The sequence below is a fragment of the Danio rerio genome, chromosome 1 (genome assembly GCF_052040795.2).
Source record: "Danio rerio strain M-AB ecotype USA chromosome 1, GRCz13ab, whole genome shotgun sequence".
In the NCBI taxonomy this organism is placed as follows: Eukaryota; Metazoa; Chordata; class Actinopteri; order Cypriniformes; family Danionidae; genus Danio; species Danio rerio.
This window is the reverse complement of record NC_141021.1, coordinates 15395667-15418298: the sequence shown is the minus strand read 5'-3', so window position 1 is coordinate 15418298 and position 22632 is coordinate 15395667. Positions and strand designations below refer to the sequence as shown.

Genomic DNA, 22632 nt, shown 5'->3' with positions numbered 1-22632 from the left:
AATAGGAACACATTACATTCCAATTCCTTTTTATCAAAAACACAACATAGAACAAAAGATCAGGCAACAAAACATTGTTATCGACACAACATGCATTATTTTTAATAAAACAAATATCTGGTTAATTCACACAATTATCTGGCAAGTTACTTTAAAACAGCAATCAGTTATACTAGTTCTGCGTGTCTATGGGAACTTAAAAATAGTAATTGTAATATATGTGAAGATTATTTATAAAAAACTTTTTGAGAGGATCACATACTTATGATTGACCACAGCCGGTCCTGCATTTGCTAATACATGATCCTCCAATCAGAGGATTCTTAAGCCACTATAAATAACTACCCAGCAGGCACACAACATCATAAGACATTATTATTAGGTTAGATTTAGGTTTTGATGTCAGATGACCAAAATTCAAGCTCTAGCCAACGTCTAAGGACAATGTTATTTAGATGTCCAAAAATGACGTCAAATTACATTGATATTTGGTCGATTTTAGGTTGTGTTGGAAAGTGACCAAAATCCAATGTCTGGTAGATGTCATAGTGGTAACGTCCATACAATGTCAAGGTGTAACATGATTAGACGTTCATATTTGATTGATTTTAGGTGGATTTTTACTTTATTTTTACAGGTGGACATTGACGTCGACCTGTCGTTGGGTTCTGATGTCAACCCGATTTTCATTTTCAAACAAAATCCAACGTCCCCACAACGTTGGGGTACGATGTCAATAATACGTCATGTTGACATCCTGTGCTTGCAGGGCACAGTCTTCATTCGACAACAATCTTTGTCTGGAAGAAACTGCCCTTTTCTCCCCTTCTCCCCCTCTTTACATAGATTGTGCAGCATGGCGGCCCAGTGGTTAGCACTGTTGCCAAACACCAAGAACACCATCGGCTCCGGTTCTTGCCGGGCCAGTTGGTGTTTCTGTGTGGAGTTTGCATGTTCTTCGGTTCCCCGGTTTCCTCCCACCATCCAAAAACATGCGCCATGTGTGAACCAACTAAGCCAAATGAGCACCATAGCTTAGCTCCCAGCATCAGTATTTTTCCCATTTACAGCAGTTCACCTTTAGCCACACCAGCGGGGGAGCTTTTGAGATCTACCTGAGCTCAGTCTCCCCTCTCGCCCTGCGAACGGGAGGGAGCCATGGGCTCGAGAATCCCTTTAGCTCATGGCTCTCTCCTGGGACAGCATGCCAAACAAGCTTATTATAAATCTACAACTACGTATGAACTCTTGAAATTACGTACGGTTATATGTTGCTGCAAAATCCTGCATATTAAGTATATGACCTTCTAATGTCATAAATATAGTACATGCATCAGCACTATCTGAACAAGCTGACAGTGATTATGATGGTGTTAAGGCCTAAATATGACAGTATAATGTTTATTTATTTAGTAACTTTTGGTACAGTGAGTCAATATTTTTTTCAGGTTTTAAAATCAACCTATTTAGTGAAATTGTTAAATCAAAGGAACCAAACACCATCTCTTCAGCAAACTCATTCAGTGGAAAATGGATTAGGGTAGATCAGAGAAGGATATGGAGAAGGGGATGACATGCTGATGACGCTTACCCTCCTTAGATCATCATCATCATTATACTCAGCCCCTCCTCTAGGAGGAAGCTCTTGAGGAGTTTGTGCAGAAGTTTTGAGACTAGCCTTGCTTGAAAAGTCTCTCACTTCACCCTCATCGCTGGGCTCATGGATGATCTGAGAGTCCTCAAAATCTTCGCTATCTGATGACTGGACTGACCAACGAGGGCTCTCGTCGGGTGCTACAAGGCTTGAAGGACTTCTGACATTCGTGTTTTGTTGTAGCTCATGAATGGTTGATGTCAAGAATTGATCATTAAGTGTCATTGTGCCTTTCCAATGTTCATCATCTTCTGCTTCAGAATAATCTGAGATGGTCTGTTTGCAATCAAAAAAACTCTCAAGATCTGAGTCTTCATGTTGTTGATCAGTGCTTATTACACCAACAAGCTTTGGTTTGTCAGCTTTTGGCATCTCACTGGCTTTTAATTCATAATTTTCACTCAGATCAGTCTGGAATTTAGGTGAGTCCAGTGATGTTTCTTTAACTGCAGATTGTTGTTCCCCAATAAATGTGTCTTGGGTTGATGCAGTAACTGATAAAACACTCACCTCGTTGTTGACTGTTTGATCAGATGTTGGTTGTTTTGGTTGAACTGGTTTCTTAATTTTCTCAGGTGATGAACTCATGTTGAAAACTAAGTCCTCAGAAGAGTCAGTAAGACAAGGTCCAGAATTATTTCCCTCCTTTTTTTGGGATATTGAACCATGCATAACTGAGTCTGACAGTAGTCGTTCGGAATCTTTTAGGTAAGGTAAGGTGTTGCCATCTTGGGACAGTGGCAAAGCAAGTATGGCCTCCTGGGAAACAACTTTCTCAAGTGCCGGATCTATGTTCAGTGTGAGTACCAAGGGTTGAGAGGACTCAGAGAAACAGCGGTCTGTACGCTTTTCTTCTGACTGTTGGGTTGCTCCAGAGATGAACGATTCAGACTGAGGTCGTCTTAAACCTTTGGCTTCAACTGCCCCCTTGGAAGCAGACTTTATAGCACTCGTTGATTCAAGTTCAGAAGACTTCTCCCTGAAATGTTGACAGTTTATGACTGTTTCTGGTGTTTGTGGACTGAGGTCAGAGCTACACAAAGAAGAAGTTTCACTCATCTGTGCAGTTTCCCTTTGAATCCACATGTCTGGGCCAGTCTCAGATTGGAAAAACTGTGCATGTTCACTCAGATCAATCTGAGATTTAGGTGACTCCACTAATGTTTCTTCAATCACTGATTGCTGTTCCCCTGTGAATGTTTCTTGGGATTCTGCAGTGAGTTTTGAAACACTCACCTCTGAGTTGACTGTATGATCAGATAATGGCTGTTCTGGTTGAAATGTTTTCTTAAGTTCATCAAGCATCAACGTTTCAGAAGAACCAGAGAGACAACGGGCAGAATGTTTTTCCTGTGATTTTGCGCGAGACGAAACTGAGTCTGAGAGTTGACGTTTAAACTCTTTGGGAGGTAAAGCCTTGTCACTGCCATCCTGAGACAGCGGTAAAGCTAGTATTTCCTCTTGTGAAACCGCTTTCTCAAGTGCTAAATTAATCTTTAGAGTGAGTACCAAGGGTTCAGACGACTCAGAGAGACAGCGTTCAGTATGCTTTTTTTCTATTTGCTGGCTTGCACTAGAGAGTAATGATTCAGACTGTGGTCGTTTTAATCCTCTGGCTGTCATTATTTCATGTGAAACTGATTGCTTATTGCTTTCTGTTTCAAGTTCTAAAGACTTTTCCCTGATGTCAAAATGTTGACAAGGCATACAGGCTTCTGGTTGTTGACTGAGGTCAGAGCGGAAAGGAGATGTTTGCCTCAGCTGTGCAGTTCCTCTTTCGATCCATGTGTCTGGGTCAGTTTCAGATTGGGATAACAGTTCATTCCTAAAATCCTGAGAGTCATCTATAAAAGGATCAGTGGTTGAATCCAATTGTGGTTCTGCTTTACCAGGACAATTTCTATCTTCAGTGTCATTACAATGGTCTCCTAAGGCTTCTGTTTTTTGCAGATATAGCTCCTGTTCATGAGCAAGAGTTTGCTGTTCTTTCCTAGTATCAACATCAGGCTCTGAAAGTTCTTGTGAATAGGTGTTGGTATCCGATTGTTCTTGAATTAAAACTGTGTTGTCATTATAGATAGGTGACTCCAGTGATGCTGAGTCAACCTCAGAACAGGACTGAACAAAACTTTGTTCTACTGCTATGTGGCTTTGCATTGATGGCACTGGATTCATATCACTAAACTTATCAGGAGTAAAAAATACCTGATCTGATTCTGGAGAGCCCTTAATGAGGTCAGGAGTCACACTTGAAACCACTGGATTTACTTCATCGCTGCGTGAGAGAATTTCATCAGCCTCCCTTACAACTGCACCAGGGGAAATTGATGGACTAATATTTTGGCTTATTTGGTTGTTCTCAGGAGTCAGTTCATCAGCTTCAGATGGTTTGTTTTCGCGCCATGAAAGGGACTGCATAGTGTCTGAAGATCCATTTGATTTAAAGAGTTGTGCATCTAATGATTTTTCACTGCTTTCTAAATCGCTTTTTTCATACACAGGTGACACTTGATCAGCACAAGCAGAACTTTCATCTTGATACATTGGTTCTTGGAGCTGTGTTTCTTCCTCTAGTGTCACTGGTGAAGTATGTTGCAGTAGGTCAGGTACTGCTTGTCCAGGTTCAGCTGTTGACAAAACTGAGTTTTCACTGGATGAAAATCTTGCAATAGATACCTGGCTGAAATCAAAGACATTTTGAGATGTCTTTGATGATTGTTGGTGGTCCTCGGACTGACTTTTCGAACTGACTTGTGATGAAGGGAGACAAGCATTTTTATGGTCTGAAAGGTCAAACTGAGCCTGATTTTCCTCCTCAGATGCTGTTGAAACCTATGGGATAAATTATGAGGTATGGAAAAATGTGACAAGGGAAAAGTGATGATAATGAAGGGACTTATATAAACAATTATAGAACAAATAAAAACATCACATGCAATGAACAATTTAGAAACATCTTAAGTAACCATTCTTTTATTGTATCTATTCGGCAGGTCAGGAGAGAGCAGTCTGCAGTCATCCGTTAAGACAATGTTTTTCGTTGGTCCTGAAACAACATTCTTCAGCTATCCATTCACCTTTATTTTTTTTCCGAACTAGAAAGTTACCATGGAGGGTTTCTTAGTTGTAGGAAATTTGGGATGTTAACTCTCAAATGCACAATGCCTCAAACTTACTTCTTCATCTGCTACTTCCTTTGCGGATTCTGTCTTGATCTCATGAAACATCCATGGATTAGTAAAGCTGTCCCTAGGAGACATTGAGAGTAGATAGTTAACAACTAGTTGTGTGCCACAAGAAGACAAATAAACTGGGTGTAATCATCACTAAAGAAGCTATTTAAACAAATAGCTCACTGGTTGATCTCTAGTTCCTCCATAAGATCCCCATGAATGCTCTCTGAATGGGTGTTTCCCATTGTTTCAGCCCATGAAGGAATGTCAAGGAGAGAGGCAACAGATAAGTCTTCTTCTGACACAGCTGGAGGATGCCTTTGTGAGGTCTCCACTCTCCGCACCACCCGAAGACTGTCAACATCCTCTTGGACTGAGGAGAGTGCTGCAAAAACAAAAACATCTACTATGACTCTCGTCAGACCTTTTTTAGGCTTTACATTATTGCATGTAGGATCCTTTTATGGAAAACAAGAACCCATTTTCATACCTTCACTGTGGTCCAGGGTCCTTTCAATCTCTGCATATGTTCTTGATGTTTGTTCCTGAATTGACTTGTGCATTTGAATCTCAATAAGATGAACAATGTCCATGCGATTTATTTTAGTGAGTCTTTTAATCAATGTGTCTTCTGTGGAATTTGAAACATAATTGGAATATATTAATTGAAACGCATTTCAATATGCAATGATTTTACTTTTCACTGTTAAAGGAGTATATAAGCAGGACTAACCAGTTGCATGCTTCCCTTCTCTTTCTACCCAGCGCTGTAAGAGGGCATGAGACTGCTCTTGCAGTGAATTTGGGTTTTCAGCACGCACATGCTGAATCTCATCTTCATTAAACTCCAACTCTTTGGCCAGCTCTGAAAATAGAGAAATAATTTGCTGGAAATGGAATCTTAAAGTATTTTACTTCCTTCTTTCAAAGAAAATTATACTGACTCACCTGTCCAGCTAAAACCTAAAAGGTCTGCAATGATGGCCAAAGTCTCTTCTTTTCTATCTGCATCTTCATGCCAGTCCACTGTAAACATCAGTCAAAGCTTTTTTCAATAATATTTAATGATAGATGTGCTTTCAGATAACACTTTCATTTGCTTTATGAACTACTTGGACTGCTAATGAGCCATGTCTGACTCTATAATATGGACTAGAAACTAGTGATATTTTAGATATCACATAAACACATGAGTAGAGTTGTTTATCTTATCATTAGCACATCTCTTTAATTTTAGTTTCTAACGTTCAGTTTCTAAAAAAAAAGCAAAAGTGCTACTCAGTGCTGGGTTGTTGTTTTTTTTAATTTTGTATGGACAACATAGCGAGTGGAAATCTGTTACATGATACTTGCCATAATATATATATTTTTAAATCATTTTACACTGAAAATGTGCCCTTGAGGTGTTTTTTAGTAATATTATTATTGAGACGAAACATGCAGTAGTGGGCATGCATTGCACAGAAACTATTATTAGTAAACAAATGTAGAGACAGTCAATCTTGAGATTTCAGTATTCATGTTGTTTACACTGATATGGAAATGAATAAAACATGACATAAAAAAGTCACAAAACATGACACACACAAGACAACACTGAGATGAGACAGTACAACACAAAACACCACAATACATAAACAACAGAACACCATACAACACAAAACAAATACAATACAAAAAAAAAATCTAAAGAAAGAGACTTTCATGGAATTAAGATAAATTTTGGAATAATTAATAGGGGGGAGGGGCAAGTGCCAAGTAGAGATACCTTTACTTTGTTCTGGGGTAGTGCTGTCTGAGATTCTCTGCATCTGTGTCTCCACACAATCCTCCCAATTGGGTCTTGCCTCAAAGACATCATCGCCTACAGACGGAGGTCGAATTGCTTTCAAATTACTATCTATCCCTAAGTCAGTAGAGGACTTGTCTCTTTTAGTTTCATCACATTTGGTGTTACTTGAGCCCAGATTCTGAATGAATTCAGCAGGAAGTTTAGGTTGACTGGATACAGTATAAGGTGGAGGAGTCTCTGTTGGTGAAACAGGCATTTGGGAGAAAGAAGTCTTTGGTATGGTGTAGATTCTGTCTATGTTAATCGGATCTTCTGCAACAGACATGGACCATTCTGAGTCACCAGTATCTGCTTCAGATTTAGGCCTTAGGTTCTGCTCAATAGAGTCTCCTGGTTCTAAAATTTGGTCAAAGCTGGCTGCTTTCACAGCTATTTTTGGTTTAGATGTTGTGTCTTCAATTTCAGCTGCAATATCCTTGAATGAAGTGGACATTAAAGATGATGTCTGAAACTGATCTTCACGTGCAGTGTGAACTGAGGCACTAGAAAAAATTGTAGATACTTGGGTGGATATAGGCATTTCAACAACAGAAATATGTTCATCTTCCACTGAAGAATCTGAGGATTCCAAGTCTTGCTCAGAATGAATTGTTTGTGTAACTGTGTAAGTGGTGGTATCAACATTTGATATCAGTGTGTCTTCATGGACATTATTGTCTGTGGGGCTACTTGGTTTATTTTGTATAGAAGATTCTATTGGTTCTGGATGTTCTGGTTGAACACTCTTGGTTCCAGTTTTATTAAGGCTGTCAGACTTTGCTTCAAGTTCCTCAGGAATTGTGTTTTGATTTACAGAATCATTAGAAGGCAACTCAAATGAAGCAAATTCATCAGACTCACTAATGTTAAAATTGACTCGTTCAAATTCCTCACTTGGATCTTCATTTATTGGGAAAAAGGCTAACCTTTCTTCTTCCTCCTCCATTGTCCTTTTAGTCATGTCAATGGCCCCACCTCTGGTCATCTCAAATAGTTTTCCCTCTTGGAAGAGAAAAGGATTTGGTGTCCCCTCTTCAGTTGGTGACCGTCCCGGAGTTGTGTCAGGGGTGGTTCCATGGGACTGCCTGTCTGTACTAAAGGCAAGTATTTTCTGTTCCTCATCTTCAATTTGTGCATCAAATGCCTCATCATCCTCTACTCCAGCACTCCAGGGAACTAAGTCTATTGGACTTGATCCTGGGGTTTCTCCTGGCTTCTCTTCATAATCACATAAATATAGCTGAGATTCATCCTGGAAATCATTTGCTGCAGTCGCGCCTACGATATCAATGGGAGAAATGGGTTCATTTACTTTTTCAGATGTTGTGCTCTCAACAGGGGACACTGAATCAGCATCAGTGTCTGGCTCAAATCCCATTTTGCTCTCTACTGGTGTAGTTATGAGCTCGTTCTCAGTTTTAGTCTCATCAGTCGTTTTACTATGGTACTCTGAATGTAACTGGTCATAATCTTCTTTGTTATCGACTCGCTTTTGCATATATGGTATATCTGTGCATGCTTGCAAATCAACAGTCTTCAAATGGGTATGGTTTTGCTCATGTTTGTTTGGTGTCTCTAAAACTTCACTTGTTTGTCCTGATACCTTATGGGACTCAGGACTATAATAATCATCATCCGACAATGAAGAATACAACAGGCCAGATTCATTCAGGTTCTCCAAGTACTTGTCTTCTGATTCCTTGGTTAACACTGTGTCTAGTGAACTATAATGTGGTGGCCTTTCTTCCTTTGGTTGTTCAAAATCAAATTTGACCTTTTTAACTTTTGCATCCTTTTCCATTTCATCAAATGTTTTAATCTTTGCAGCCATCTTAAACATCTCTTCTTCTGGAGTGAATTGCCTTTGTAAAACATCAAAGTCATGAAGATCCTCACTTTCAAGTAAATTTTCTCTTTGGTCCAGGGTGATGGAAAGGCACTGCATATCTTGAGTCTCATGGGACTCTTGGGATGACTCACTGTCTAACTGGATGTCTTGTTCAGAACCTATTTCAATATCTATATTTTCCCTAGAGTCAGAAACAAAGGCCTGATTTGTTGAGAAGACTTTTTCAGTAAAACTTAACTGTCCAGATTCTTGCCCAGTGGGACTTCCTTCTAAAGAGTCTTGACAGGGGGACTCTTTGGTTGGGCTTGGCTCAATAGAGTCTGGGGTTTTTTGGGATGACCCATCTTCTCTGATAGGAGTAGTCTCAAGTGAGTCTGTTCGACAGACAATTTTAAAGTCACTCATGGTTGCAGGCTGCAGATCATCTAAACTATAAGGTCTATCTGGTGTATCTTGGCTTTGTTCAAGTATTTTCTCAGACTTTGTGATTACATCTGTTTTTATCAGCTTCACACTGTCTCTAGAAGATGAATCACTTTTCATATTATGTGCTGATGCTTCACTGTCCCATTTCACACCTTTAATAGTGTCATAAATTAATGTATTTGTATTAGCAAAAGATAATGTCTCTGTTCTGGTGGATGAAGAAGAAGAACGTATTTTAGAATCTTTATTGGAGGGCAACTCAGTTTCTGTGAAAAGAGAAGGAGATTCAGTTTCAAAATCATGAGGGGATGTTGATTCTGTTTCGCTTATTATGGAAGTTACTGAATATAATTTGTCATCTTCACCCATTTCTCTTCTTTCATGTGATATTAACACTTTTGTTTTGTGAGTTGTCTCCTGATTTCCTTGGTCTTCTGTTTCTTTAGTAGTTGTACTGGAAGATAAAACTAGGATTTCAGGGCTTTTTTGAGGAGTTTCAGCAAGTCCCTCGTGTTTCTCACTGTCGCCTGAGCTTGAGTGAGGAGTTCTCAGGCCTATGCTACCACCAGGAGAGTCTGCCCAGGCTTCATGTTTGTCACCATCTGGACTTCCTTCCAAGGCTCTATCATCTACTTCACTTTGAAGTAAAGGTTCTCCTTGCACCATTGCAGTAGCAAATGCAGTGATTATGTTTGAATTACTTGGATCCACAGCCATCTGTTGTATCTGCTCATCATCACTAGAAAGAGCATCACTAAACATCATGTGACGTTTACTTGCTCCACCTGAAGTTCGCCTAAAGAGCAGGTATTCAGGATTGTCTTCAAGTTCTGCCTTAATATCTGCACTGAAGTCCTCTGATGGTTTCCTGTCTGGGCTGATTTGAGGTTCCACAGACAATCTCCTGTTCTGGTAGATGTTATCTTCATAATACATTTTCTCAGGTTTCAACCCCATGTGTTCATTTCTAAGTAGTTCAGGAGTCATTTGTTGTTCCTCAGTCTCAAAACTTCCTGTTTTTTTAGATGGTTTTCCATGTTGGTCAATTGTTCTAGGCTTTAGTAGAAGGTCCTCTGGAGAGTGTACCTCTTCAAAGCTCAAGACAATTTTGGAAGTTACAACTTCTTCATCTTTATTTTTAATGGACCAAGAACTACTTATAGTTGTTGGAAGTGTGTCCCCATCACCAATCACTGGCATAAGTTGAACTGTGTTTGGGTCAATAGATGGTTCTTGAAGGATCTTGCTTTCTACTACTTGTAAATGTTGGGATGCGACTGTGTTTGGGTCAATAGATGGTTCTTGAAGGATCTTGCCTTCTACTACTTGTAAATGTTGGGATGTGACTGTGTTTGGGTCAATAGATGGTTCTTGAAGGATCTTGCTTTCTGCTACTTGTAAATGTTGGGATGAGACTGTGTTTGGGTCAATAGATTGTTCTTGAAGGATCTTGCTTTCTGCTACTTGTAAAGGTTGGGATGAGACTGTGTTTGGGTCAATAGATGGTTCTTGTAGGATCTTGCTTTCTGCTACTTGTAAATGTTGGGATGAGAGTGTGTTTGAGTCAATAGATGGTTCTTGTAGGATCTTGCTTTCTGCTACTTGTAAATGTTTGGATGAGACTGTGTTTGGGTCAATAGATGGTTCTTGAAGGATCTTGCTTTTTACTACTTGTAAATGTTGGGATGAGACTATCATTTGGTGATCAAACTTTGTAGGAACCTGTATTACATCAGAACTTGTAGCTTCAGAATGTACAGTTGGAAGGTCTCTTTCTTGTTCATTTTTGGTTGTTACTGCCATTTGGCCATCATATGTTGGAGCAATAAGCATCACATCAGAACTTTGATTTTCAGAGGGTAGCATCACAATTTCTTTGTTTCCTAGTAGCTCAGAAGAAACATGTTTCTCAGTCTCAAATCTTCCTGGTTCCTGAGATGGTTTTTCATGTTGGTGAGTTTTAAGCTTAGTGAGCCGGTCATCTAAATCTTTTTCTTCTTTTAAGTTGAAAATAGTCTTGGTAGTTACAGCTTGATCATCTTTATTTTGAGCGGTTGTTGTTGAAAGTGATTCGCCATCACCAATCACTGGTTTATGTAGAATAGTGTTTGGGTCAGTAGACAATTCTTGAAGAATCTCATTTTCTACTGCAAACTTTTCTTGTAAATGTTGGGTTGAGATTGCTGTTTGGGCATCATATGCTACAGGAACTTGAACAACATCAGAACTTGAAGCTTCAGATGTTACAGTTGTAATTATTCCTTCATGTAAATGTTGGGTTGTTACTGTCATTTGGTTATCAAATGCTGTGGGAACCTGCGTCATATCAGAACTTTCAGAGGTAACAGTTGTTATTGCTTTATGCTCAAAAAGTCCAGACTTACTTTTTGATGGATCTTGGCCAGTCTGAAAGGCCTTCATTAGCTCTCTTACTGACATGGTTTCCTCAAGCCTTTCTGTTTGTGATCTTGGAGATTTTGGGGATTTTGGAGGATACCGGTATGATTTTTCAGTCTCTGCAATATAGGAAGTCCTCTGGGAACTACTTACTTTTTGAGAATTCCACTTTTGACTGTCTGTCACCTTTTCTTCTTCAACTTTCTTTTGTAGTGCCTTAACCTTGTCCTTAATGGAACCAATGGGAGTTTCTACAACCTTTGGAGACACAGGAACAGATCCAAAGACATATTCAGATCCACCAATAATTGCATCTTCATCAAGAGACTCCTCAGACTGACTCCTACTCATCCTTTCCAAGTCATCCTCTGAACTGCCACTTGCAAACTCCCTCTCTTTGCGCTTTTTCCTTGCTGGCTTTTTTATTTCTGCTGGACGGTGCTTACCACGGGCCAAAACAACCTCTTTAAAGCTTTCTTGAACAATATCCACATCATGTGAATGACTAGATGGCACAGGCATTTCCTGCAGGCACTGTTCTAAGTCATTGCTAAGATACGAAACCATCCCTGTCATATCCCTCTTAGGGGAAGAGCTAGACAAAGTGTCTCTTATAATTCGAACTTCCTGAACAAGTGTCTCTTGGACTTCAGTGATGTTTTTGCTTTTGAATTCATCAACATCCTGCTCACTGAGTAGCACCCACTCCTCATCATCAATGGTAACAGATCTTCCAATTCCACCAATTTCATCCACTGTTCCCTCCCGGAGGATCACCTCCACCTTCTCCAAGTCCTCTTTCACTTTTTCAACTATTTCAAATGGCTCATCCACTTCCTCATCTGCAGCTTGGTTTAATCGTTTTCCAGTATTAGAGGAGGATGACTTTTCAGAAGTTAGAAGGACTGATACTTTAATCAAGTCCTGCTTCATATCAGACACCTCTGAAAGCAGATCTGGACTTGCGAGTGTAGCAGGATCATGTATGATTTGCAGCATGGAAAGCTCTGTTGAATCAGATCCATCGTAATCTTCCATTTTAACAGAACAAAGTGTTTGTGAAGAACAAAGGGGGAAATGAAAAGGACAAAAGACATTGGAAAACTAGTCAGGGCAGGAGCAATACAAACTCTCTTTAGTTCACATCATGAGGAAACTACCTGATAGAATGATGAACATCTATAAGTTTGTCTAAATTTGGATCCAAAGGATTTGGGAAGGCATAGGAGCAGTTAAGCAAAGCAATTACAAAAGAATTACAGAGTGAAGACAGTAAATGGGCAGGAAATAACTTGCTTAAACATGTTATATTGATTCAAGAATCCACTCATACGCTTGCACAAGGCAAGTATAAAGAAAACAAAGGGTAAGAAAAAGTAACACATAAACCTGTGCACAAAGAACAAATGGGGAAAGTAATCATAACACAGAGTGAAGCTGTACCAATGAGGCATCTCAAGATTGTTCTCAACATGAAGAGCCCGTGTCAATACAAACACAGAAAGCATGTTCAAACCAATATGCCCTTAAAACAGCACTGAGATCAAATCAGAGGCTTTTCCCATAAATCACTTTATAATTATCAAATGCTATGGCTTTGTTTAGTTATGTAGAACTTTAGGTTAATCATGGAGTTGTTTAACATATGGGAATTTGTTTTAAGACTGGAGGAAATTATAAGGATTTTTTTCTTTTAAGGAGGGGGAGAGGGGTAAAAAACACAAGTGAATCAAATCAAACAAAGAATGTGAGTGATAGGGAAAAATGTCACATAAATTATGCATATTTTCATAAAAATAAATATCCACACATTCAGGCTAAGCAGACACACTTTCACACACATACATGTACAATAATATAATATGTGTAAGTCAAGTTATTTCCATGCAAGGAAAATGATCCATGCAAAGGTGAGTTTTGTGACAAGCAAATTAAGTGGTTTCATAACAGGCAAATTAATATGTGCCTGCTCTATTTGATTCTGTTTTCAAGGAGAATGGTTTGTTTTTTAGTATCCCTTTTGGCATGTAAAGAACTTTACTCAAATCATTATTATTAAGTAAACATTTTTAAAAAAAAACATCATGCCAGAAGTAAGATACTACTGTGAGAGAATATAACTGAATGTAATGTTTTATGAAAACAGCAGACTATTAAACATAAAAATGAAAGAAGTGATGTTAATCAGCCATAGCACAGCAATCAGGGATCCACGAAGAGTTCAGATGCAAAAACCTCTAAATGTTGTCTGAAATATTCTCCTAAAATGAGCATTTTTCTCAGCCTCCGATGTTTATATTCAGTTATTTCATTTGAAAAGTAATTATTCGTCACTATAAAAGTAAATTTATTGAGCCTACATACAGGAGTCAGAGAAAAATACTAATTTTAGAAGAAAATATGAAATTGCTTTTAGAGGTTTTTGCATCTAACTTCTGTTATATATATAATCACTTGTTAATATGCTTTCTACAATACAGTGAACTAATAAAATGGTAACCTACAGTTACAAGACGTTACACATAATGTTAGATTATAAATATTTTAAATAATTGACTTGAATAGTGCTTACATTTCTCATGTGTCTTCTCACTCTATAAAGAAAATGCATTAAAACAAAGAACGTTAATAGCACTAGCATTTTTGCAATGAAAACGTTTTGTGTGTGTGTGTGTGTAAAATTGGTATTTACCTCCTCATCTGCATCTTGGTCTGAATCAGAATCCTTAAGAGTAAAAATACAACTGTCAGTTTAAATTTGGCTTAACTAAATACAATCCAATGTCTGGTTTGTCATGGGGGGCATGCATGAAATGTTCCTGAATGAAAGTGAAAGTGCAAAACTGCAGTTAAAATTGTCCGGGTAAACATAGGCCCCGTTTACACTAATGCGTTTTAGTTTGAAAACGCATAAGTTTTGCTACGGTTACGCCTCCGTCCACACTACGCCGGAGTTCTCGAGCGCCGAAAACGGAGCGTTTCGAAAACGCTGGAGAGGCCGTTTTCATTCTAAAACGCTGCTGCTCCGTCTCAGTGTGGATGGGGAAAGACGGAGACATCTAAAAACGGAGGCGGGGCTGCAGACATTCACCTCTCTGATTGGGGCTTTTCCTCAATATTAAGTAGCCCACACACAGTTCAGTCCTGAATCTTCTCCGTGTAAGTTCAGACTTCGCAAGTTTGATCAAGGCTGCATCTCTTCTTCTCAGTTTGATATGGAAAACATACCGAGGACACGCGTCAATCTTCACAGGGAACAGTGTACTTTATAACTTCATTCACATCACCTTGGCTACGTTGTTTCACTTTCTCAACAATAAAATGTAAACTTGATATAAGGAACTGCCTATTTTTATTTTAATATTAACAACTAAACAGACAGCAGAAATGTTGAGGCGTCGTGCTGCATGAGCATCATCTTCACTGTGTGCATATTTATAACAAAACGGAGCCGATAACAACTGCCTCCTTTCAATTTCAGTGAAAATACGAAACACACCCTCTCTTTTGCTGAATATCAGTTTTAATAATCGATAATGGCCATTTTAAAAGTATAACATACAATAAGTTTATACATTATAGGAAATAAAGGCAAGCGATCAGTCAATATACAGAATGTAGGCTACGTGCTTACATTAATCATTAACTTATCTTTGCGCTCAGCCAAAACACGTTACCTGAGAACAAGTAATAGATTCCAGTGACCAAAGTCAGGGAATATGTCGTTAGATAAAGACAACAAGATGAATGAAATATCCCGTTTAATAAATATAGTGAGATTAGATCCAGCGGGAGATGCTTGATGAGAAGTCCGACTAGCAGAGCTCTCATCTGGGTAGATGGGCTCCAGCGATTGCCAAAGTGTGTGTGTGTGGTCACGTGATGTGCGTTTTCAGCGTTTTGGTGTGGACGGAGAGCAGTTCAGAAACGCTGGGTAAAACGCGAGTGTGGACGCGGATCGTTTTCATTCTAAAACGCCGTTTTAAAACTAATACGCACTAGTGTAAACGGGGCCATAATCACTGTCTTTCTCCTCTGTGTCTGTGTGTTGTTTTGCCTCTGTGAAAATCAGCGCTTGTTTCAAACTAGAGGTGTGAAAAAAGTCAGGCAAGTGGGTGAGTCCAGCTCTGTTTAGGTGGGAGTGCTGGGGAGGAAAACAGGAAGGGTTTCATGGCCCTTTAAGGGGCAGATCACAAGGAACGCAGTTTATGCATTGAGTGCCACCTCTTTTAAATAGTTTACTAAAGGCCGCAAGCGTTTTGCACGCTGCTATTGCACCCAGCACGCCTGGTGTTTTAACCTCCTGCTGTGCCTCACTTTTTACCATTGCATGCTGAGCGCTCTCAGTTGAAAAAAAGTCAACTCTGAGCAGATAAAGAGTGTTACGTCACTCTCGTCTTTTTCATTCTACATTCAAAGGAAAGCAGAGGTGGGGTTTTCGTTGTGGTGCCTGCAGTGTTTGTGTTGTCAGGACAACAACGAAGACTTTTGAAGATGTAGGAGAGACTTGTGGTTGCTTTTTTGGGTCATCCACAGTTGTACAGTACGACTTTACAAATCATCAATATCACAATATTATTAATTATTAAAATGATATTAATATCAACAGCAACACTCTCGCACTGTATCCAGCTGATTCAGTCGTTCTTTTCTTGTCAACAAAAAAGGCAGTACGTGCACTTTGTGTTTTTGGATCATAAATGCGCGTTCGGTGCGAACGGCCCCCAAATAAAAGCTATTGGCTTTTGATGTGTTTGTGTATGCATTTGCATAGTATACAGTGTGTAGCTGTGAGTTAACATTAGTTGAGTGTTTTGCACTTACCTTTGAGTAGACAGGTAGGCAGATGTTCAGATTGCATATTGCATTGTGATTAAGAGTTCGATATGTTCTTGGCTCTTTTGTAAAAGACAATCTACCACACGGTTCTTGAGTGCTGTCGCGAATCTGTTAAAACAACCAGCAATATATTGTTTCATGACAATAAATAAACTATAACTCATTGTGTTTTTCTCCACATTTATCTAATATAATTAGAATTACAAATGACAATCGCTTACTTTGATAAAGAGAGAAAGACGGTTTTCCTTAAAGGCATAAAAACTAAACATGTGGTGCTGTCCACTTTTAGTCAGTGGGACCAGATTGCCGAAGCAGTCTGCAAAGATTGGCTTTCCCTCTAGTACCTGTAAAAATAAATATTGAACAATTAATTAATTAATTAATTTCTTACATTTATATAGCACTTTTTGGGCTCTCAAAGCGCTTTACACATAGGGGGGAATCTCCTCATCCACCACCAGTGTGCAGCATCCACCTGGATGATGTGACGGCAGCCATTTTATGCCAGACCGCACACCACACACCAGCTGATTGGTGGAGAAGAGACAGAGTGATTAAGCCAATTATCATATGGGGATGGTTAGGAGGCCATGATGGACAAAGGCCAGTGAGAGATTTGGCCAGGGTGTTGGGGTTAAACCCCTACTCCAGGGGTGGCCAACCCTGTTCCTGGAGAGCCACCTTCCTGCAGATTTCAGTTGCTACCCATATCAAACACACCTGAACCAATTAATTAGGACCTGAACACCACGTGATAATTACAGGCAGGTGTGTTTGATATGGGTTGCAACTAAAATCTGCAGGAAAGTGGCTCTCCAGGAAGAGGGTTGGCCACCCTTGCCCTACTCTTTCGAAGGACATCCTGGGATTATTAATGACCACAGAGACTCAGGACCTCGGTTTAACGTCTCATCCAAAACGTCCCCGTAACTATACTGGGGCATTAGGACCCACACAGACCGCAGGTTGGGCGGCCCCTGCTGGCCTCACTAACACCACTTCCAGCAGCAACCTAGCTTTCCCATGTGGTCTCCCATTCAGGTACTGACCAGGCACAACCCTGCTTAGCTTCAGTGGGCGACCATGTGGAGACCAATTGGCTCTTCAGTGTTTGAACTCTCAGTAATGATTAAATCACACTGAACTGAGCTAAACTGAACTGAACTGAACTTAAACACTAAAACCTGAACCACACTGTTACAGTTACAGAACCACACTGTTCCAGTTACTATGACCATTTATGTGAAGCTGCTTTGACACAATCTACATTGTAAAAGGGCTATACAAATAAAGCTGAATTGAATTGAATTGAATGTGAGAGTTGCAGAGAGCTAGCTGCTAGCTGAACAGGTTATTTTTTTTCATTTCGCAATGAAAAGACTAGCTAAACCACATTTACCTCAACATCTCGACTACGGGCCACCTCAGTAAAATTCTCCTGCTGCTCCAGAGTCTTGTCCATCTTGTCATCAGTCATACAGAAGCAGCGGAGTCTGGCTTCGATGGGATCCAATGTCTTGGCGAAGATAACAAACTTGGCCATATAAGGAACACAAATGATCTCACGATACAACTGACTGGAAAAGTTCACAGACTCCTGACACTGACGGCAGTCTATTAGCCAAAACCTGAGAAAAAAAGATATATTATTAAAGGAAATGTCCACTTTGTTTGGAAAAAGGCTCGTTTTACTAATCACCTAGAAGTAAACTGTTGAGTTTTACCATTTTTGAATCCATTCATTCAATCTCTTGGTGTGGTGGGAGCACTTTTAGCTTAGCTTAGCATAAGTCATCGAATCAGATTAGACCATTAGCATACTTTTAGCTTAGCATAAATCATTGAATTGCATTAGACCATTAGCATACTTTGAGCTTAGCTTAGCATAAATCATTGAATCAAATTAGACCAAAAGAGTTTTGATTGTTTTTTCGGTAACACTATACAATAATAGTACATGAATAATAATATGTTAATATGTAAACTAAACATTACTTTATTATGAACTAATGATGAGTTAATGCATGCGCTAATCATAAACTTAATCTTTTACTACAACATGAGTCACATGAGTTTATATGCGTATGACGGCTATCTTAATTACTTGTTAGTACATGCTTGTTTGTTAAATAATTTATTAATTACCACATTAGTTTATGCTTAATTTAACCATCATGAACTCATGATATGTTAATGTATAATTATATCATGACTTTACTAGGAGGGGCACACCATCATCAAAACATTCTTAATTACTAATGAACTCCTTGTGGACATCCGTCTGAATAACACTGAATAACAATAAAAATGTGTTCTGTCAACATCAACATGAACAGTTTAAGTACAGGAGTTTATGAGTACTTAAGGATGAGTTAATGATGATGTACCCTCCAAGTAAAGTTACATTTAACTTAAACTTAAATGTTAATTAATATGTTAATTAACAACATGTAGAAACAAAGTAATTAAGGTAGCCTTTACTCACACCTAAACTCATGTTGTAGTTAAAGTTAGTTTATGATTGGCGCATGGCTTAACTCATTAATTCATAATAAAGTAATGTTTAGTTTACATATAATACATCATTATTCATGTGCTTGTTGTAAAGTGTTACCGTTTTTTCCATTTATAGCTTGATAATTATTTACACTGTGTACTAATACAGATGGATAATGGAAAGCTGCTATTTTCTAGGCTAATATGGCTAAGAACTATACTCTCTCTATACTCATTCTGGTGTAATAAATAGGGAACTTTGCTGCCTAACCATGGTTGCAGCAGGTGCAATGATTTTATGCTGCACCTTAAAATAAGTAACAAGGTTACAACACTGCATAACATCATTGGGACTGCTGCAACCTTGGTATGACAGCAAAGTTTCTTGATTATTTCTCTTGAATGGGAGTATAGTTCCTAGCAGAGTTAGGTGTAGCACGTTACTGTATTCTGATTACATTTTTAGGGAGCGCAGTAATGTAGCAAATTACATTTTAAATGTGTGTAATTTGATTACAGTAATTAAAGTCAAAGTAATTGCGTTATATACATTACAAATATAGACTTTAGGAAAAAAAATCTTCTTTTTAAATAAAATGTTCTGCTGTCATGTCAGTTAATAAGCATGTTCTTTTAAATTGCTGGAGAACTCAAGCTGAAATGGTTGCTGTCGAGTTTTTGCTTCTTCAAGTGGAAATACAGGCAGAAACCTTGATTTTTGGTAAAAATAAATACATTAAATGCAGTTTAAACAGTCTTAATTGGGATTTTTTAACGGGAGTGAAGGTATTTTCTGAATGTAAAGAGTAGCGTAGCTACTTATGGGGCCGTTCACATATCACGTCTTTCACTTCCAATGAAGGCACCTGGCTAGCATTTTCCAGGCGCACCAGTTGAAAACCGCGAGTCACGGGGTCAAGGGCTGACCGATCAGCTTCATACTTTGTAAGGAATATACACATTATGGTAGACTAATTACTTCAGACAAACACAAAACACCCACAGAACACCCAAACACTGCAGTGTTTTTACATACAATGAATGCCAGTGGTTATAGGTATCCAGTTTTCTTCTAAATTTCTTCTTTTGTGTTTTAAATGTTTGTGTTCAATTTTAAGTTTTTAAGTCTTTTGCATATGTCAGGCTGCTGTGATCTACCCATTGTAATGTTCAGACTCAGGGATCAGCTAAATGGATTCAAAAATGGTAAAACTGAACTGTTTGGCTTTGTGTGAGTTGTAAAATAAGTTTATTTCCAATAGAGAGGAGTGTTCTGTTAAATTATTTTCCAAGGGAAACCTGTCAACAGACTGCCACTGTGACGAACTCACCTTGCTGACACATTGGTGGTAAAAGAAACACACTGGTTGATGAATGTTAGTGGTGTGGATCCAGTTATGTCCTCCCACTGTGCTGGAGTCGTCCCACCTGTAAAAAATACAAATCTTAGAGCCATTCACACCTTTTAATGGCTTACTTATGCAACGTTTTTTTCCTGTTAGATAAACTCCTACACTTTATTCTCACATACCAGTAATGCTACATAGCAGTCGTAGAGTGGGTGTACTGTTGGTCCCGTCACTGGTTGGGCTTTTAGGGACAGGAATAGTCATGGTGATGGGCTTGTGGAACTTGCGTCTTCTGGGCTCCAGTGTAACAATTGGACTAAATGTAGCTTTGTTACCCAGGATCTTTCTGACCAGGTCCTCACCGATTGGCTGGGCCTAACAGAAAAATGCAAGTGATAAAAACTTGATCTTTTTTACCCAAAAAATCTGAATATTTTCTTTACATTTTCACTATGAATGAGAACCAATGAACAAGACTTTAAAATAAAATGCCACCTTAGTCTTACTTTCTCAGCATAATATTTGTTTGCCTTTACATACATACAGTGCTCAGCATAATTGAGTACACCCTAATTTAAAAATGAATATTGTTATCTATTTCTCAGTGAATATAGGCAATGTATTTTGGTGCATTTAAACTAAACAGATTTATTTAACAGATATATTTATTAAAATAATATTTTAGCCCCCAAACATATTTAGAAATGAAAGGATAATACAATTGAATTCAAGCAAAATATTGCAAAAAAAATGAACTAAATTACAATTTTTTTTGCTTCTTTTGATTTTTCCTCTTTTTTTTTTGTTTGTATTTAATATTTTTCTCTAATATATACACTTGGGTGAACTATATTTTGGACTGTCATCATATATTTGGCTTCAGTACTGACTAATCTAATGTATATGCACAAATATACACTAATATTGAATAGCTTCCTATTAAAAAAATTAATTTAAAAGAGATTTTAGAGGGTGTACTGTATGCTAAGCACTGTAAAATTGCTGCTACATTAATAAACTTCCAAATCTCAACTGAATCAGTCATAAGAAAGCCAGCAGGGGCCAGATTTACCAACAACTTCTGCCTACGCAAATTCTCTTTCTCATAAAAAAAATCTACTAAAAGGATTTAATGGAGACAGTAAATAATTAGCATTGAAAAGACGCATTAAAAACAATAAGAAAAAAAATGAAATGAGAATAAACTATTTAGATTACAAAAAAATGATAGCATAAATCTTATCACACTTTTTTAATTGTATTATTTTTCCAAAGATTATTAAAGTCAAATAGTTTAAAGAGCAGTAAATAAACCTGATTTATTTTAATGTTCAGTTGCCATTTAATGACCGTGTCACTTTAAGAAAAAAAATTGCATTATTTAACATTACACGATTTGACATATACATTTGAAGTCAAAATTATTAGACCTCCTGTAATTAAAAAAAAAAAAATTCTCAAAGATGTTTAACAGAGCAAGGATTTTTTCACAGTATTTCCTATCAATCTCTTTTCTTCTGGAGAAACTCTTATTTGTTTTATTTCAGCTAGAATAAAATAAGTTTTGAATTTTTAAAAAACATTTTATGGTCAAAATAATTAATAATTTATAATCCTTAATTATAATTAATAATAATTATTAATAATAATTATTGCACTTTAAGCTGAATACTAGTATGTAGACAATATCTAGTAAATATGTACTGTCATCATGGCAAAGATAAAATAAATCGGTAATTAGAAATGAGTTATTGAAACTATTATGTTTAAAACCGTGTTGGAAAAAATCTGAGTGGATTACCTGTAGCCCCACACGTATGCGTTTAGTGAGTGCTCCCTCTGGGAACACAGCCTGGACCTGTGGAACAAGTGTGCTGCTCAACACCCCTCCCTCTGGACCAATCAGATGACTGTCCTGCTTAATACGCGACACCACTGCAAAGTACTGTGGGAAATCCCGTGTGATGAGGCGGCAGATTCGCTTTTTCTCCAGCTCCTCAGGAGGGTCCAATTCTGGGAGTAAAATTACAAATATCATTACCATATACCAATATATAAAAAACATGTTTTTTTTTCAAGGGAGATTTCAAGTATTTAAAGCACCACTTCAAACGAACAAAACAAAACAACTGAGGTTCTTTAAGATTTAAGGTGATTTAAATTGCATATTATGAGAAAATAAAAATGTTTTTTTGATCTTGGGAGCATTCATTCATTTCTCTTTGGCTTTGTGCCTGATTTCTCAAGGGTCGCCACAGCGGAATGAACCGCCAACTATTCCAGCATATGTTTTATGCAGCGAATGCCCTGCTTGCCACAGCCCAGTACCGGGAAACATACATACACTCTCCCATTCACACACACACACTCATACACTACGGCCAATTTAGTTAATCCAATTCATATTTGGGTTGTGGGGGGAAACTGGAGCACCTGGAGGAAACCTATTTAATCATGGGGAGAACATGCAAACTCCACACAGAAATGTCAACTGGCCCAGCCGGGACTCGAACCAGCAACTTTTTTGCTATGAGGCGATAGTGCTAACCACTGCCTCTTGGGAGCATGTAAACCTATTATAAGAGAAAAGTGAGAAACCTTTAAAATAAGGGCAC

At 38.3% G+C, this 22632-nt stretch overlaps 1 protein-coding gene across 50 annotated transcripts in view; it reads right to left on the bottom strand.

Annotated features, from left to right (window-relative positions):
* The window catches only part of ank2a (ankyrin 2a, neuronal), a 131158-nt gene that overhangs the window by 10752 nt on the left and 97774 nt on the right, over nucleotides 1–22632 (bottom strand). For 19 of the 50 annotated variants that reach the window (XM_087236832.1, XM_087236837.1, XM_087236842.1 and 16 more), the window contains 13 exons: nucleotides 21819–22030; nucleotides 20200–20392; nucleotides 20000–20096; nucleotides 17572–17800; nucleotides 16391–16516; nucleotides 16155–16277; nucleotides 14023–14055; nucleotides 13903–13924; nucleotides 5776–5853; nucleotides 5561–5692; nucleotides 5318–5458; nucleotides 5011–5212; nucleotides 4831–4903 (listed from right to left, as the gene is read on the bottom strand). In XM_087236832.1, the coding sequence (XP_087092958.1) occupies nucleotides 4831–4903; nucleotides 5011–5212; nucleotides 5318–5458; nucleotides 5561–5692; nucleotides 5776–5853; nucleotides 13903–13924; nucleotides 14023–14055; nucleotides 16155–16277; nucleotides 16391–16516; nucleotides 17572–17800; nucleotides 20000–20096; nucleotides 20200–20392; nucleotides 21819–22030 (1661 nt within the window). Of the gene's footprint in view, nucleotides 1–1591; nucleotides 4487–4830; nucleotides 4904–5010; nucleotides 5213–5317; nucleotides 5459–5560; nucleotides 5693–5775; nucleotides 5854–6595; nucleotides 12362–13902; nucleotides 13925–14022; nucleotides 14056–16154; nucleotides 16278–16390; nucleotides 16517–17571; nucleotides 17801–19999; nucleotides 20097–20199; nucleotides 20393–21818; nucleotides 22031–22632 lie in introns of all 50 variants that reach the window. The other 31 variants (XM_087236796.1, XM_087236802.1, XM_087236804.1 and 28 more) reach the window with 3 other exon arrangements.